General features: G+C 35.3%; 1 protein-coding gene across 1 annotated transcript; it reads left to right on the top strand.

Moving 5' to 3' along the window:
• Positions 1-973: 973 nt before the first annotated feature.
• Positions 974-2,842, top strand: LOC149245187 (UDP-glycosyltransferase 86A1-like). The gene is made up of 2 exons (XM_089455541.1): positions 974-1,485; positions 1,600-2,842. Exons 1-2 carry the CDS (start codon positions 990-992, stop codon positions 2,514-2,516), a joined length of 1,413 nt encoding a protein of 470 aa, XP_089311667.1. The 5' UTR covers positions 974-989; the 3' UTR covers positions 2,517-2,842.
• Positions 2,843-13,731: the final 10,889 nt, after the last annotated feature.

Below are 13,731 nucleotides of genomic sequence, written 5' to 3'. Positions count from 1 at the left end.
CTTCACTGTAGTGATTTTTAATAAGATAATGAGTTGTTTTTAGTGTGATTTTGTGGAAAAAAATTCTGGATTTTTAGGGTTTAATTTTTCTAAAATTTGACAAGAATTTATCGAAATTATAAGTTTGATGGGTAATTCCACATATTAAAAATGCTTTAGAGATATTTTAAGATGGTGAATCAATATATACAATCAAAAAAATAATTTAAATAATACAAATCAAAATTTCACCACAATTTTTTACCCAAAAAATCACACTAGAAACAATTCCATAAAATAATATTTTTTAATTATCTAAATTAAATTTCCTAAATAAAAATAAATTTTCTAAAATTTTGAAAATAATTAAATTATACAAATTTGAATTTCTTAAAACCACAAATTTTCCGCTCTTTCACCAAATTTCACGAAGAATCCTCCAAAATAATCCGCCCTCGTTAAACTCCTGCTTTGGACACGTTTTAACGTCTTTAATTTGATTCTCCGCCATTTCTTGATTTAAGAAGTCAAATCATTATGGCGAAAGGGACACCATTTGTTTAAATGGTATGAAATTGTTCCACGACAATTAGGGTTTGAGAAATGTACGTATCAGGGGAGAAATTACAAACTTGGCATATTTTGGAAACATATCAAATAAGAGGAATAATAAATTAATTACAAATTTGGCATATTCTGGAAACATATCTAATAATAATAATAAATTAATTTCATTTTATACTTCATAATTCCAAAATATTTGAAAATTAAAAATTAACTAGACGACAAAAGAACTCCACAGTGCTTTTAGTCAAAAATGGCGAACAAGTTTAGGGTTTACATATTTTCGCTAATATCCGAAGTTAGGTGGAAAGAATCCGCCGGAATGGTGTGCATCTTTGACTAACTACAATACCTGCAAGTCTTTGTTCAACACGGCTCTCTGCGTTGCTGATACACCCCACCAATATATTCTAAACCTCGAATCGAAAGAAAGTAATAGCCCCACTATGGAGAGCACTGGAAATTGTGGCGGCTTTCACGCCCTAGTCGTCCCGCTGCCGGGGCAAGGACATATCAATCCTATGATGCAGCTCGCAAAGAAGCTCGCCTCCATGGGAATTTCCATTACATTTGTCCTCACAAACTCATGGCATCAAATCATCACTGACGCCCATTTGGGGCACGGTGTTGATGCATTCGCCCATGCTCGAAATCTTGGCCTCAACATTCGGATGGTGGCTATACCCGCTTGCGTGCCTGGTGAGTTCGAGAGATGGAGTAAGATCCAACACTTCTATCGGTCGTTGGGTAACATGGAAGGCCCTGTGGAGGAGCTCATCCACGATCTTCATCGGCAACCCAATGTAACGCCCGTCTCCTGCATCGTGGCCGACACTTACCTCACATGGGCAGTGCCTCTGGCCAAGAAGCTCAATCTGCTATCCATTTCTTTCTGGACGCAGAGTATCTCAATGTTTTCCATCCTTCACCATTCCGAATTAGGTGATCATGATTATTTCCTTTCTGCAAGAAACTTTCACTTCAAACCCTTATCCATTCATCATTTCTATTTTCTTCTGAATATTCTAATGATTTGTTCTTCCCCTTGTTGTGCAGTCCACCGTCAGGCGGGATCGGTATTTCACGTTCCAGTTGAAATCTCCATACAGCCTACAGATCTTGGGTCGTTTTTGAAAGACCCTGCAAACACCAGAGCTGTTGTTCAGTGTTTAGAAAGAGTCAGAGAAGCAGATTGGGTAGTAGCCAATTCCTTCGAAGCGTTAGAAGGCCATGTAGTGGAGGCTCTGTCAGAGAAATTGCAGGTATACTGTGTTGGCCCATTGCTGCCTTCGGCGTACCTCGATCACTCAGTCTCGCGCGACTTCGTTGTGGGGACGAGCTCGCGGGTAGAGATCGACTGCACAAAGTGGCTGGACGACCAGCGTCCTAAGTCGGTCATATACGTTTCGTTTGGCAGTTTAATCCCCCTGTCGGCAAGCCAGGTAGAGGAAATAGCAATGGGTTTGAAGGAGAGTGGTTACTGTTTTATGTGGGTGCTCCGACATCCCGGCCCGGAGGCCACCGAAGTCTCAGCCATGCTGCCGGAGGGCTTTCTGAAGGAAACAAAAGAGCGAGGACTGATTGTTCCATGGTGCTCACAGCTGAAAGTGCTCAATCATCCCTCCATCGGCGGGTTTTTGAGCCACTGCGGGTGGAACTCCATTTTAGAGAGCATCTCCTCCGGCATTCCCCTGCTGGGGTTCCCTCTGGGGAATGACCAATACACCAACTGCAAATCCTTAGCCGATCAATGGAAGATTGGACTGAGATTGAAGAGCAACTCTAATGATGAAAATGTTATAATTGGGAGGGAAGAAATAGCAGAAAAATTGAGAAGATTGATGGAAGGGGAGGAGATAAGGAGGGAGGCAGAGAGACTGAGAGATGTTGTGCAGATGGAAGTTAAGAAAGGAGGAACTTCCAACAAAAATCTGGAAATTGTTGCAAATGGGTTGAAGACCAAACTCAGGTGACGAACAGTGCTGGCAGATCTGAATATTGATTTTCTAATTTCGATCTCTGTGTAAATTTTCAAGACATCTTGAACGGTTAATCGTATTACTTTTTTATAATTTGGTTTGGTTCAACGACTAATCACATTATTTCTTTATAATCTGGTTTCGGCGAATTCTGCTGCAACTGTTTCAGGTTTCATGGTCGAGGCAGTCAGAAATGCCTGACTCATTGTTTCCCATAAATAATTGACTTGGATATATGTATCGGTTTACCAAATGTTTGAAGTAAGAAAAATTATTTATGGTTATTATACCATAAAGAAATATTATTGTTAATCAGCCTACATCATTTTGCGTTATTTATGAAATTAATTAATGGTAAAATATATATCTGATTTATTATTATTATTTTTAATCATTTTACATTTATATATTTATTTTGAAATAATATTTATGAGGTGGATACAAAGATTTAATATTCACATCATGATAGATGGTTGAAATTTATTTTAAATATATTTATACTTTTGGTTTTTCAATTTAATTTTAAAATAAAAAAAATATTCTCACTTGTTGTTTCTGCTTTAATAATTTTTTTTGTTGGTTTATTTTGGAACAAGTTTCCAAATTTTAATTTAATTGTCAATAATTATTAGATAGATGGTAGGCTCTAGAATAGTTTTAGTATTAGTCACAAACAAAAAGTTGAGATTTTTTTTTTTTATCTCAAAACCACTTATATCCTTTCTTCCCTTTAAATTGAATTGGTTAATTAAAAAAATGCCACATGAACAAATGTGGTATGAAATGAGTTATGGTTTGTTAGACATCTAGTATTGATAATCCATAATATTGACACATGGCATTATAAAAACATCTATTTACAAGTTAATAATTTCCATAGTAAAATGGAGGTCAATATAAGAATCTTGTTATATGTTTTTTTAAATGTATATATGTTTACTTTATATATTCATTCTTTTTTATAATCAATAATAATAATACTTTAAAATAAAGTTATAATTTAGTTAAATCATGGCAATGTGAGCTGTATCCATTATTTTGATGCTTATAATTATTTAATTTATATGGTTTTCTTAGTTATATGTTTTTTCTTAAACGTATACATTTTTAATCTTATATTAAATTTTTTATAATAATAAAATAATTTAAAATAAAGTTATAATTTAGTTAATTTTTATGATTTTTTTATTTTTTATTTTTATTTTGGGAATATGAGATGTATTGTGAGGTGAATGACTTGGTACCTACTATGGATTGATGCCTATTGGCATTTCTAAACCCTTGACTATATAAGATGTATAATGATATAAACTTGTGATGTATATCTTTTATGATTTTTTTGGTTAGTTAATTTTAAAATTCAATAACAATTTGTATCAATTGCAAATTTGATCTACGAAATCTATACAATCTAAGAGCCCTAGATTGTAAATCCATTTATATAGTTTAAAATATACTTTAAGTAACCAAAAAGTTACAATTTTGTCAAAAATAAATCACCAAATTTTAAGAAAAAAAAATATAATTAATTACTATAAAAAATAATTTTATAATTAATTTTGTTAAAAATATTATCCAATAATAGTTCATTTTAATTATATGAAAATTTAAATTTAGTCCTCAAATATTTGTAGTCAAAGGTTTTAGGTGTGACTCTTAGCTCCACAATTCCTCAAACCCTAGCCTTCTCCTCTTGCTTTTGCTTCCACTACACTTTCAGTAGCTCATTGCCAAATACTAACACATAGACTCAATGCAAGAGTTCAACACATGAAGGACCACCCGATGATTTGTAAATTCATTGGCATTTGGCCAACAGAGAAAACCCTCATCGGATAAATGCCAAGTGGAAACCAAGGGCACATAGTGACTTCCATTTGGGGTCAAAAGGCTTCTTCACCTTGGTCTTATGCAATGGAGGAATAGAGTTTGTGGATAACAAGTGTCATGGATTAGAGAGGTCACAAAGGATGGGGACAAAGGAAAGCCTTATATACGAGAATCAAGGTTAACCATGAATTTTCCCAACTCATAGGGATCAACATTCTAAGACTTCCATATTCTACTAGTTATAGATAAGAAGCTTGAGTAGTAAAACTAGGAAGGGCTAAAACACATGAGAAACAATGTAAAACCAAACAACTCACTCACTGCGGATTTTAGAGTTGAGTTAAGGGAGATGAGCTTGGGGAAGAGACCATCACCACACTATTAGAGATAAAAAAATAAATATGAGATAAATAATGAAAACAATCACACAACAATAATACACATAAATCATGCACAATGATTTACTCTAAAAAACCACAACTAGGGAAAGGCTATCCAACAATAGACCTATTAAAATCTTATGACTTAAAAGCAACCAAGTCTACCAACATCTTAGCTTGACCAAGTGAGCCCTCCACTTAACTATGACACATTAAAATGGAGAACCCTCAAACCTTTTAAAAACTTCATCATATATAATCCATAGGCTCTAATACAATGAGTACCAAAACAATGTGGTCAAAAATATCAATATGAACAACAACATTTTCACCTAATCATTTAAACATGCCACTATAATTGCTTCTTTATTTTCCATAAACAATATACCCAAAAATATCAACTTAAACTTAACAACTTTTCACGTAATCAAATTTACCCTAACACACCATTATATTAAACCAAACCCGCCATTATGTTAAACCATATTACTTCTTTATTTCTCATAAACATTGTGCTTCTTCGATTAGAAAAAGTAAAAAAAAAACAATGCCCTAGCCTACTTCGCATTGATATCCATGCAACGTGAACTCCTCAAAATGCATGGGGAATGTCCTTATCACAAGGAAATTGACACCCCGAAATTGACACCCGAAATTGACACTCCTCGGACTCCCTAAGGGCTGCCATAGCTACCAGGACTCAGTTAATGGAAGAGAGAAACTGCCAAATTGGGAACGACTTTGGTCGGATTTGATGCAGGAGGAGATAAGAAGAAGCACCAAAGATGGTTCTTCATCCATGGACAATGAAGAAAACTGTGCCTTAGCAAGTAAGGCAAAGAAGGGGAAGGAGAAGGTTTCTCTTTCCGAGTCCAGTTCTTCCCATGGTGGGAAGAAGTTTGACAAATCGAAAGTGCGATGCTTTTGTTGTCATGAGGTGGGCCATTTTGTTACAAATTGTCCACAGAGGAAATCCAAGAAGGGATCCAGGGAAGGATCTGAAGGTGAGGCACTTGCTTCACAATTCGAGTTGGATTTCACACTCTTCGCATGCATGGTTTCAGCCATGGTGGGAAGTGGTTGGTTTCTTGACAATGGAGCTTCTTTCCACATGACCGGCGACAAGAGTTTGTTCAGTACTTTGGAGGAGAAAGATCTCCAGATACTCATAGCGATGGGTAATGATGAAAAGTACAGTGTCTCAGGTGTAGGCACGGTTATTTTTGAGAGGGAGAATGGAGCTCACCTTACCTTGACCGATGTCAAGTATGTATCGAGACTGAAGAGAAACTTGGTGTCGATCGCGATGCTGGAAGACAGAGCCTATGATGTAGTCTTTAGTAAGGGAAAGGTTTTCCTTAGACACATCATCATTAGACAGGTGAATCAGATCAGTTCACGGGTTAAGAACGTGTATGCTCTTGAGGTTCAAGATGCATGCAAAGCCTTGAGCAGCAAGGCAACTGATGGAGACTTGGTGGTTGAGAGGGAGAGTATATTACCTCTCAACATGTAGCGCGAGAAGGTCTCAGACAATTGTGTAGGAGCCACGATTGGTGCAGCAACTTCAGGAGGTTGTGGAGCAGCCACAATAGGGGAAGCTAAGTGGAGATCGAGTAGAGACATCTACTCATGCAGAGACCTCTAGTAGGGGGAAACTTTGAGCTAGGTGGGCAGAAGGATCACATGTAGCCATACCTCCAAGTAGGAGGTGGGGCAATGTGGAGTGATCGTCCCAAGGAGGAGAGGCAAGACCCTTGAGGTACCCAACCTCTTGGATGAGACCTTGCTACGGGAGCCCTGATGTGGAGTAGCAGGAGCTAACTGATTGGGTAGAGACAGATGCGGATGGAGTGACAGAGAGAGCTACAGTGCAAGGAATCCCAGGACAACACAGAGCATGCAGGTTGCAGCAATGCGAGAGGCACAAGTGTGTTGCATAATGCGGGGTAGCACAAAGAAGGGTGCAACGGTGCGAGATGCATGGAGATGTTGCAGTAGCGCAGAGGTCAGAGAGGGAGCACTTGTCAGCAGCAGGTAGAGCTTCAACATTAGAGTATGTTTCTAGCCCAACAGAGAGGTCAGTTGGGAGTTTTTTGTTCTGAGAGTTGATGGAGAAACCACACTTGGTAGATGTGTTGCATGCAGAAAATTCCAGAGGTATAGGATTGGGTTCGAGAGGAAGCATTTCTTATTGAGAGGGGGTGTTGAAAATTGGCAACAAGAAATTGCTAAAAATAGAAGTGCTAAAAATAGCATTGCTAAAAATAGCAGTTTGGGCATCAGTGCTGGATTGGGCAACAGGGAATGAAAAATGGAAGTGATAAAAAGAGAAGTTCTATTCTTAGCAGTGCAGTGTGGATTCCTATTTTAGTCAGTCCCTAGACTAGAAATAGGAAGTAAAATTCGAATTTGGTCTTACCAGCAGTTTGAACATTAATTAATTAATTCAGTTTGAGTTAATTAGTTAAGGAATTATGAACTTGAAGTCTTTGTGAGAACATGCAATAATTTCTCCACTGATTGGGGAATGTGTCCTTGATTTGCTCCACTGATTGAAGAATTAAGGATGGGTTATATATTGAGAGGATCAGTTGAATTTGTTTAACTTATTTAATTCCAGTTAGATTAATTTAACAAGTTGTTAAATTTATGAGATTCATTTTGTTGATGCTTGCATGCATGTGACAACTGGTATTTTCAGATAACTGAGTATTCACTCATGGATAACTGATGCATGGCAGTTCAGATAGAGACCCAGTTGAGATCAGATGAGGGACAATGTACTATCAGTTGTTAGGATATTCCTAGTGAATATTCCTTACATGAGGAAGGAATATTATTCCTTCTAGTACTGCGTAGTTGGACCTGAGGTGACAGCAGGTATGATTTGGGCCAGTTCATACATGTTATGTAATTGGACCCCAATCAAAACTGCACAAGGAAATAGGGGTTTGGAGGACTTGTGGAGCCTATATATTCAGGCCTAGATAGTCCATGAGCTACATCATCAGAGTACAGAGAGAGCAGGATAGCTTTTGAGTTGATTCTTTTTGTATGTTGTTGAGGATTTCCACTTGATTGATAATACGTAGATGGGGTTTTAGGCTGGTGCTTTTCCCGGATAATTTTTTCTGTGTTATGTTTGATTGATTCCTTCTTATTAGTTATATGTGTTCATGCTTGATGTTGCTCATGGTTTATTAGCTTCCGCAAAGTTTATGGTAGATGTAGATCTAGTATTATGCTTTAGTACATTGCATATATCAGTTTGATCTGTAGGTGAAATTTCTACATGATATTAGTGAGCTAGCTGATTTGTAGAGAAAATTCTACATTTAGCAGAAGTAAAGAAGAACATCTATAGCATCTTAAATTGTTTTTAAAAACTCTGCAGGAAGAGAAGTTATTGATAAATCTGAAGAAATGTAGTTTCATGAAAGAAGAGTTAATTTACTTGGGATTTGTAGTTTCTAAAGAAGGATTGAAAATGGATCCAGAGAAAGTCCAAGCAATTTGGGACTGGCCTATTCCAACGAATATATTTGAGGTAAGAATTTTTCATGGGGTTGCAAGTTTTTATAGGAAATTTATCAAAGGTTTTAGTTAGATTTGTGCACCAATTCTTGAAACAATCAAGGAGACTAATCAATCGTTTAAGTGGATAGAAGCAGCAGACAGGAATTTTAAATTGTTGAAGAGGAGAACCATAGAGAAACCAGTTTTAGCTTTACCTGATTTTGGAAAAGTGTTTCAAGTTGAAACGGATGCTAGTGGAGTTGCGATTGGAGCAGTTTTGAGTCAGGAATAGAGACCAATAGCCTACTTCAGCGAGAAATTAAATGAAGCAAAGAAGGAGTATTTTTCTTATGATAAAGAATTTTATGCTATTGTAAAAGGCTTAAAAAAATGGAGACATTATTCGCTGCCAAAGGAGTTTATATTGTATTCTGACAATCATGCATTGCAGTTCATAAACAACTAGTCGAAATTGAACCAGAAACATGCCAAGTGGGTAGAGTTTTGGAAGAGCTTTACTTTTGCGATGAAGCACACAAGTGGTAAGTTGAACAAAGTCGTTGGTGCTTTAAGTAGGATAAATTTCATTATGCAAGAATTAAAAGTTGGTGTTGTAGGATTTGATGAAATGGTTGAAATGTACAAAGAGGATGCAGATTTCAAATATATTTACACAGCAGTTCAAAATCCAGTAGCTCATAACAGAAGCCAATGGTTAGATTATCTTATCCAAGGAGGTTTATTGTTTAAAGGCAACAAGTTGTGTATTCCCAAATGTTCTATGAGGGAAAACATAATAAAGGAGAAACATAGTGGAGGATTATCTGGTCACTTTGGACAAGATAAAACCTTTGCTCAGGTAAATGCTTTTTATTATTGGCCAAAGATGCAGACTGATGTTAAGAGATTTGTTGAGAAGTGCAGGATATGTCAACATGCTAAAGGGAGAAGCCATAATACAAGATTGTACCAGCCGTTGCCAATACCAGACCGACCATGGGATGTAGATAGCATGGATATTGTTTTGGGGTTACCTAAAACTCAAAGGAGGAATGATTCTGTTTATGTTGTGGTAGATAGATTTTCCAAGATGGAACATTTCATTGCATGTAAAAATACTAGTGATGCAACACATATTGCTAATCTATTTTTTCAGAAATTGTAAGATTACATGGATTGCCTGTAAGTATTGTGTCTGATAGAGATACAAAGTTTGTAGGGCATTTCTGGAGAACTCTTTGGAAGAAACTAGGAGCTAACCTCAGTTTTAGTTTAGCATACCATCCTCAAACAGATGGACAGACCGAAGTAGTAAACCGAAGCTTGGGGAACATATTGAGAAGTTTAGTGTATCAAAATCCTAAGCAGTGGGATTTAGCACTACCTCAGGATGAGTTTTCTTATAATGACACTCCAAACCAAAGTACTGGAATGACTCCATTTCAGATTGTTTTTGGGATGAATCCAAGAGGTGTGTGTGAGCTCAGAAATTTGGGTAAACAGGAGACAAGAAGTGCAAAAGCTAAAGAGTTTGCAGAATATATGTAGAGACTACAAGAAGATGTCAAAGGTAGATTGCAAGAAAGAAGTGGTAAATACAAACAGAATTCCAAGTAGGAGATTTAGTGGTGGTGTATTTGAGAAAAGAAATATTTCCTGCTAAGACTTACAATAAAATGAAAATGAAAAAGATAGGATCATGTAGAATTGTAAGAAAGTTTTCAACTAATGCTTATGAAATTGAATTGCCATAAGGGATTGGAATATCGCCTATCTTCAATGTTGCAGATTTGTATCCATACAAAGAGACAGAGGCAGAGCTACAAGAGGGAACTACAGAGGATGAAGTTCAAACTTTGAACTGGGAAGAACAAATTCCAAGGACAGTTAAGAGAGAGGTGGAAGTTGTTTTGGAGAAAAGAGTATCCAAAAGAACCAGAGGACAGGTTTATTATCGATATCTAGTCAAATGGAAAGGACAGCCAGTGGAGGATGCTAGTTGGTTGACAACAACAGAGTTGCAGAAGTATGGAGTAAATCATGATACTCTGAGAGATGATTCTTTTCTTCCCTAGGAGTCTGATGCAGGAGCATCCAGACTTAGCCAGCAATGTGAAGGTTTGTTCACATGTTGTGGCTAAAAGAGTTGAATTTCATTGACCTGAGTGGTCAAAAGTCAGTTTTAATTGAGAGGGTTGGATCTCTCGAAAATGATATGTAATTCATTATTGTAATAGTTAGGAAATTTCCTTATTTTAGATTGAAGGATAAGTTGTTAGCGTAGGTGTGTAATGGAGCTTGAAAATAGAGATTTGATTATTAGATTGTTTAAAATAGAGATTGAGTTTTTCGTACAATTAGAGTAGGATTCAACTCATAAAAAGAAGAAAATGTAATGTAGAAGGTTTGGCTGAGATGATTGAGGATTGAGTGAGAAGTGATAGTTGTGTGATAGAGAGGGTTTTGAGATTTAAACAAAGGTCTGTTAATTTGTTATAATCGAGCCAAGGGGCCGAGACTCTGTAACTATTATTATTTTGAATGAAATTGTTTTAGTGTGCATCTGTGTGTGATCTTGGTGGGAACTCTCGTTTATTCTGTGTATCTGTGTTATGAAGTGCATCTGGGTAATTCCTTTGTTCTTCGTATTTTTCTTATAATCTCAGTGTTATGGTTAATCACAGTCATTAATATTAATAACGGGGGTAGAATATCATAGAAGGAGTCGATCGGGTTGAAGTCTCGTACGCAATCATATCCGTCGATCACAAAGTCAACTGCTGACATCATTGTCAACAGTGGGGTTAAGCCTGCGTTTAAACCGTGTGTTAGATGAAGAGTCGCTAACCGTAGGATCTGATTGATTATGTTATCCACGGGATATCAGGGTTTAAAGTAATTGAGATTTAAGTCTAAAACCCAGACCCGAACTTTTATAGACTAAGGCTTATAAACCATATTGGCTCCATGAGCTGGGTAAACGTTGCGCAAGTTCCCGGATGCGATATCACTGGCGACCATTAGATCTGGTCAGATGAGATCAACGACGTAGAGGGAAGTGTTGTTCAATCGCGGATTGTTGTTCAATTGCGACGTTGTTCAATTGTCGGATGTTGTTAAATTGTTGTTCAATTGACAATTTGTGTCATGTTGCATCAACACTTTTCAAAATCAGCATGAAAATCACTAACATTTAAAAAAAATATTCATACTTGATACATAAAAAAATTTAAAGTGGAAAAAATATGCTCCAAAAAAAAGGTGTATTTTGAATCACAATTTTTCAAAATTGAGTGATTTTTTGCTACCTCAAAAAAACGGGTACTAGGTCATTTTCGCGTTTGATCGGTAACTATGTTTTAATGGTCGTGTGGAAAATTAACCTATATTAGTCACAAGTGGAAAATTAAATTGAGTTTCTGGTTCATTTCTTCCTCACCCTACATGCAGAGAAAGACAAAGACAATGAAGTTGAGACGAAATGAGCTAAGCCACACGGGAGGAGAGAAAAATAAAACGAGGGAAGAGAGAAAAATACAACGAAGTTGAGACAAAATGGAAACCAACGACAAAAACAGATAATAGAAAGAAAAATACTTAGTTTGTTAAGCTTTCAACATTCTTTGCACCTCTCGATACAATTACTAATATAAGATTTACTCATACCAACAATATCGAAAAATGTTGAACGAATAATCTTACTTCGTATTGATAACCATGCAAACCAAAATCCTCAAAACGCACGGGGGCCATCCTTATCAGGAAAAAATTGACGCTTGTTAACAAGTGGAGTGTCGTCATCCCGAAGGAAGGATGACACCCCATTCGGGATATATACGTCCGGATGACACCCCATTCGGGTAAACATTGTTTTCATATTCAATACGGTAATGTTAATGCTAACCTATCTGGGAGGCGTTGCAATTGTTTAATGTTTGAAGTGTTTACTAATTGGAATAGAAAGAGTTGTTGCATTGTGTTTGAGTGTCACTTAAAAATTTGATCATTTGTTTCGAGTGGTATCGTTTTAAAAAGTTATTTCATTATTTTTGTTTTATATATATTCATTTTATTATTATTAAAAATATATATATTTTTTTTGGTATATTTGGTTTACAAGTTATTAGATATATTTTTTCTATTATGTAACAATCACTAGGTTTGATTTTGGACATCGTCCACATTATTCTAACTAGTTATTGATTCACCATAAAAAATAAAAAATAAAAAGAAAAATAAAATAAAATATATATATATATATATATATATATATATATATATATATATAAAAGAGATTATGTAGTTAATATATATAACACTTATATAAAAAGAAATTAATAAACAAGCATTGAAGGTATCACCATTAAAAGGAAATGCAATTATTAGACCTTTTTCCTTAATATATAAATGAAAGGCTAAGAACATGAAAGACATTAAAAAAACAAGGCAAGGAAGGTATGATTATTAAGCGGAAATGCAATTATTAGACTTTTTGCTTAATATATAAATCGAAGGTTAATAATTAGAAAATATTATCATTAAGCATCTTGCAAGATATATATATATAGATATTTATTTATTTTAAGATATTTCTGGATAATTTTGATAAAAAAAATTGAAATATAAATTTTGAATATCCAACTTACATAATTTAAATATTAAATTCATTCGTATATTTTAAATTACATTTTAAATAATTAAAATTTATAATCTCAACTAAAATTAAATTATCCAATTAAATTTGAAAAACACATATATATAAAAAAAATAAAAAAACATTTAATAATAAAAATAAAAAAACATTTAATAACAAGACTTAAAAAAAAGACATATATTAAAAAAATTAAAAAACATTTAATAATGAGACTTCTCCTGTTATTAACTTTGGCGAGTACAAAACGAGTATGACCAAAGTGCAAACGTCGCCTCAATAAATAGTGCAAGAAATGGATGGGAGGCATGGGATAAAAAATATCATAGACGAGAGTGGGATGTTAATATACAAACAGTGGATCTTCAAGTTTGTCAAAGACATTGAGACATTGATTATTTGTTTCGTTTGTAATGTCGTTACGTTCTCTAAAACTATTCATTGGCACCCCCACTACCAAATTCCACATTCAGATGAAAAACAATGGTTTGTCGTGGGATGTTTTGTTGTTATTCATTACCACCCAAATTCGACATTCAGAAAAACAACTGGCTACAACTGGCTACTAACGAGCCGAAGTTTAATGTTTTTATTTTTTAAGTTTTTTTTGTTTGCGAAATTATATATATATATATAAATTATAAATTGCCTCAAAAGGTGCAAAGAGAACCAATAGGTGTGTTTTAAGTGTTTTGCATTTGTAGACATGTATTGCCATTGTTAAGACACTATTAGGTGTTAAGTCACTGGTTCAATTTCTTACCCTATTTGGGTGTTATTCTTGAACATGATCAGTCGAACTTACAAAAAAAAGTACATTGCCTTCACA

The sequence above is a fragment of the Pinus tabuliformis genome, chromosome 7, assembly GCF_031772625.1.
Source record: "Pinus tabuliformis cultivar Carrire ecotype Pingquan chromosome 7, CPIR1, whole genome shotgun sequence".
Taxonomy (NCBI): Eukaryota; Viridiplantae; Streptophyta; class Pinopsida; order Pinales; family Pinaceae; genus Pinus; species Pinus tabuliformis.
The sequence above is the reverse complement of the archived record's forward strand: the minus strand, read 5'-3'. Positions and strand labels throughout refer to the sequence as shown.

Excerpts from the sequence above, each read along its gene's own strand:
- LOC149245187 (XM_089455541.1), top strand. The coding sequence starts at position 990 with ATGGAGAGCACTGGAAATTGTGGCGGCTTTCACGCCCTAGTCGTCCCG. Across the intron at positions 1,486-1,599 it reads CCTTCACCATTCCGAATTAG|TCCACCGTCAGGCGGGATCG; the intron begins GTGATCATGATT and ends CTTGTTGTGCAG.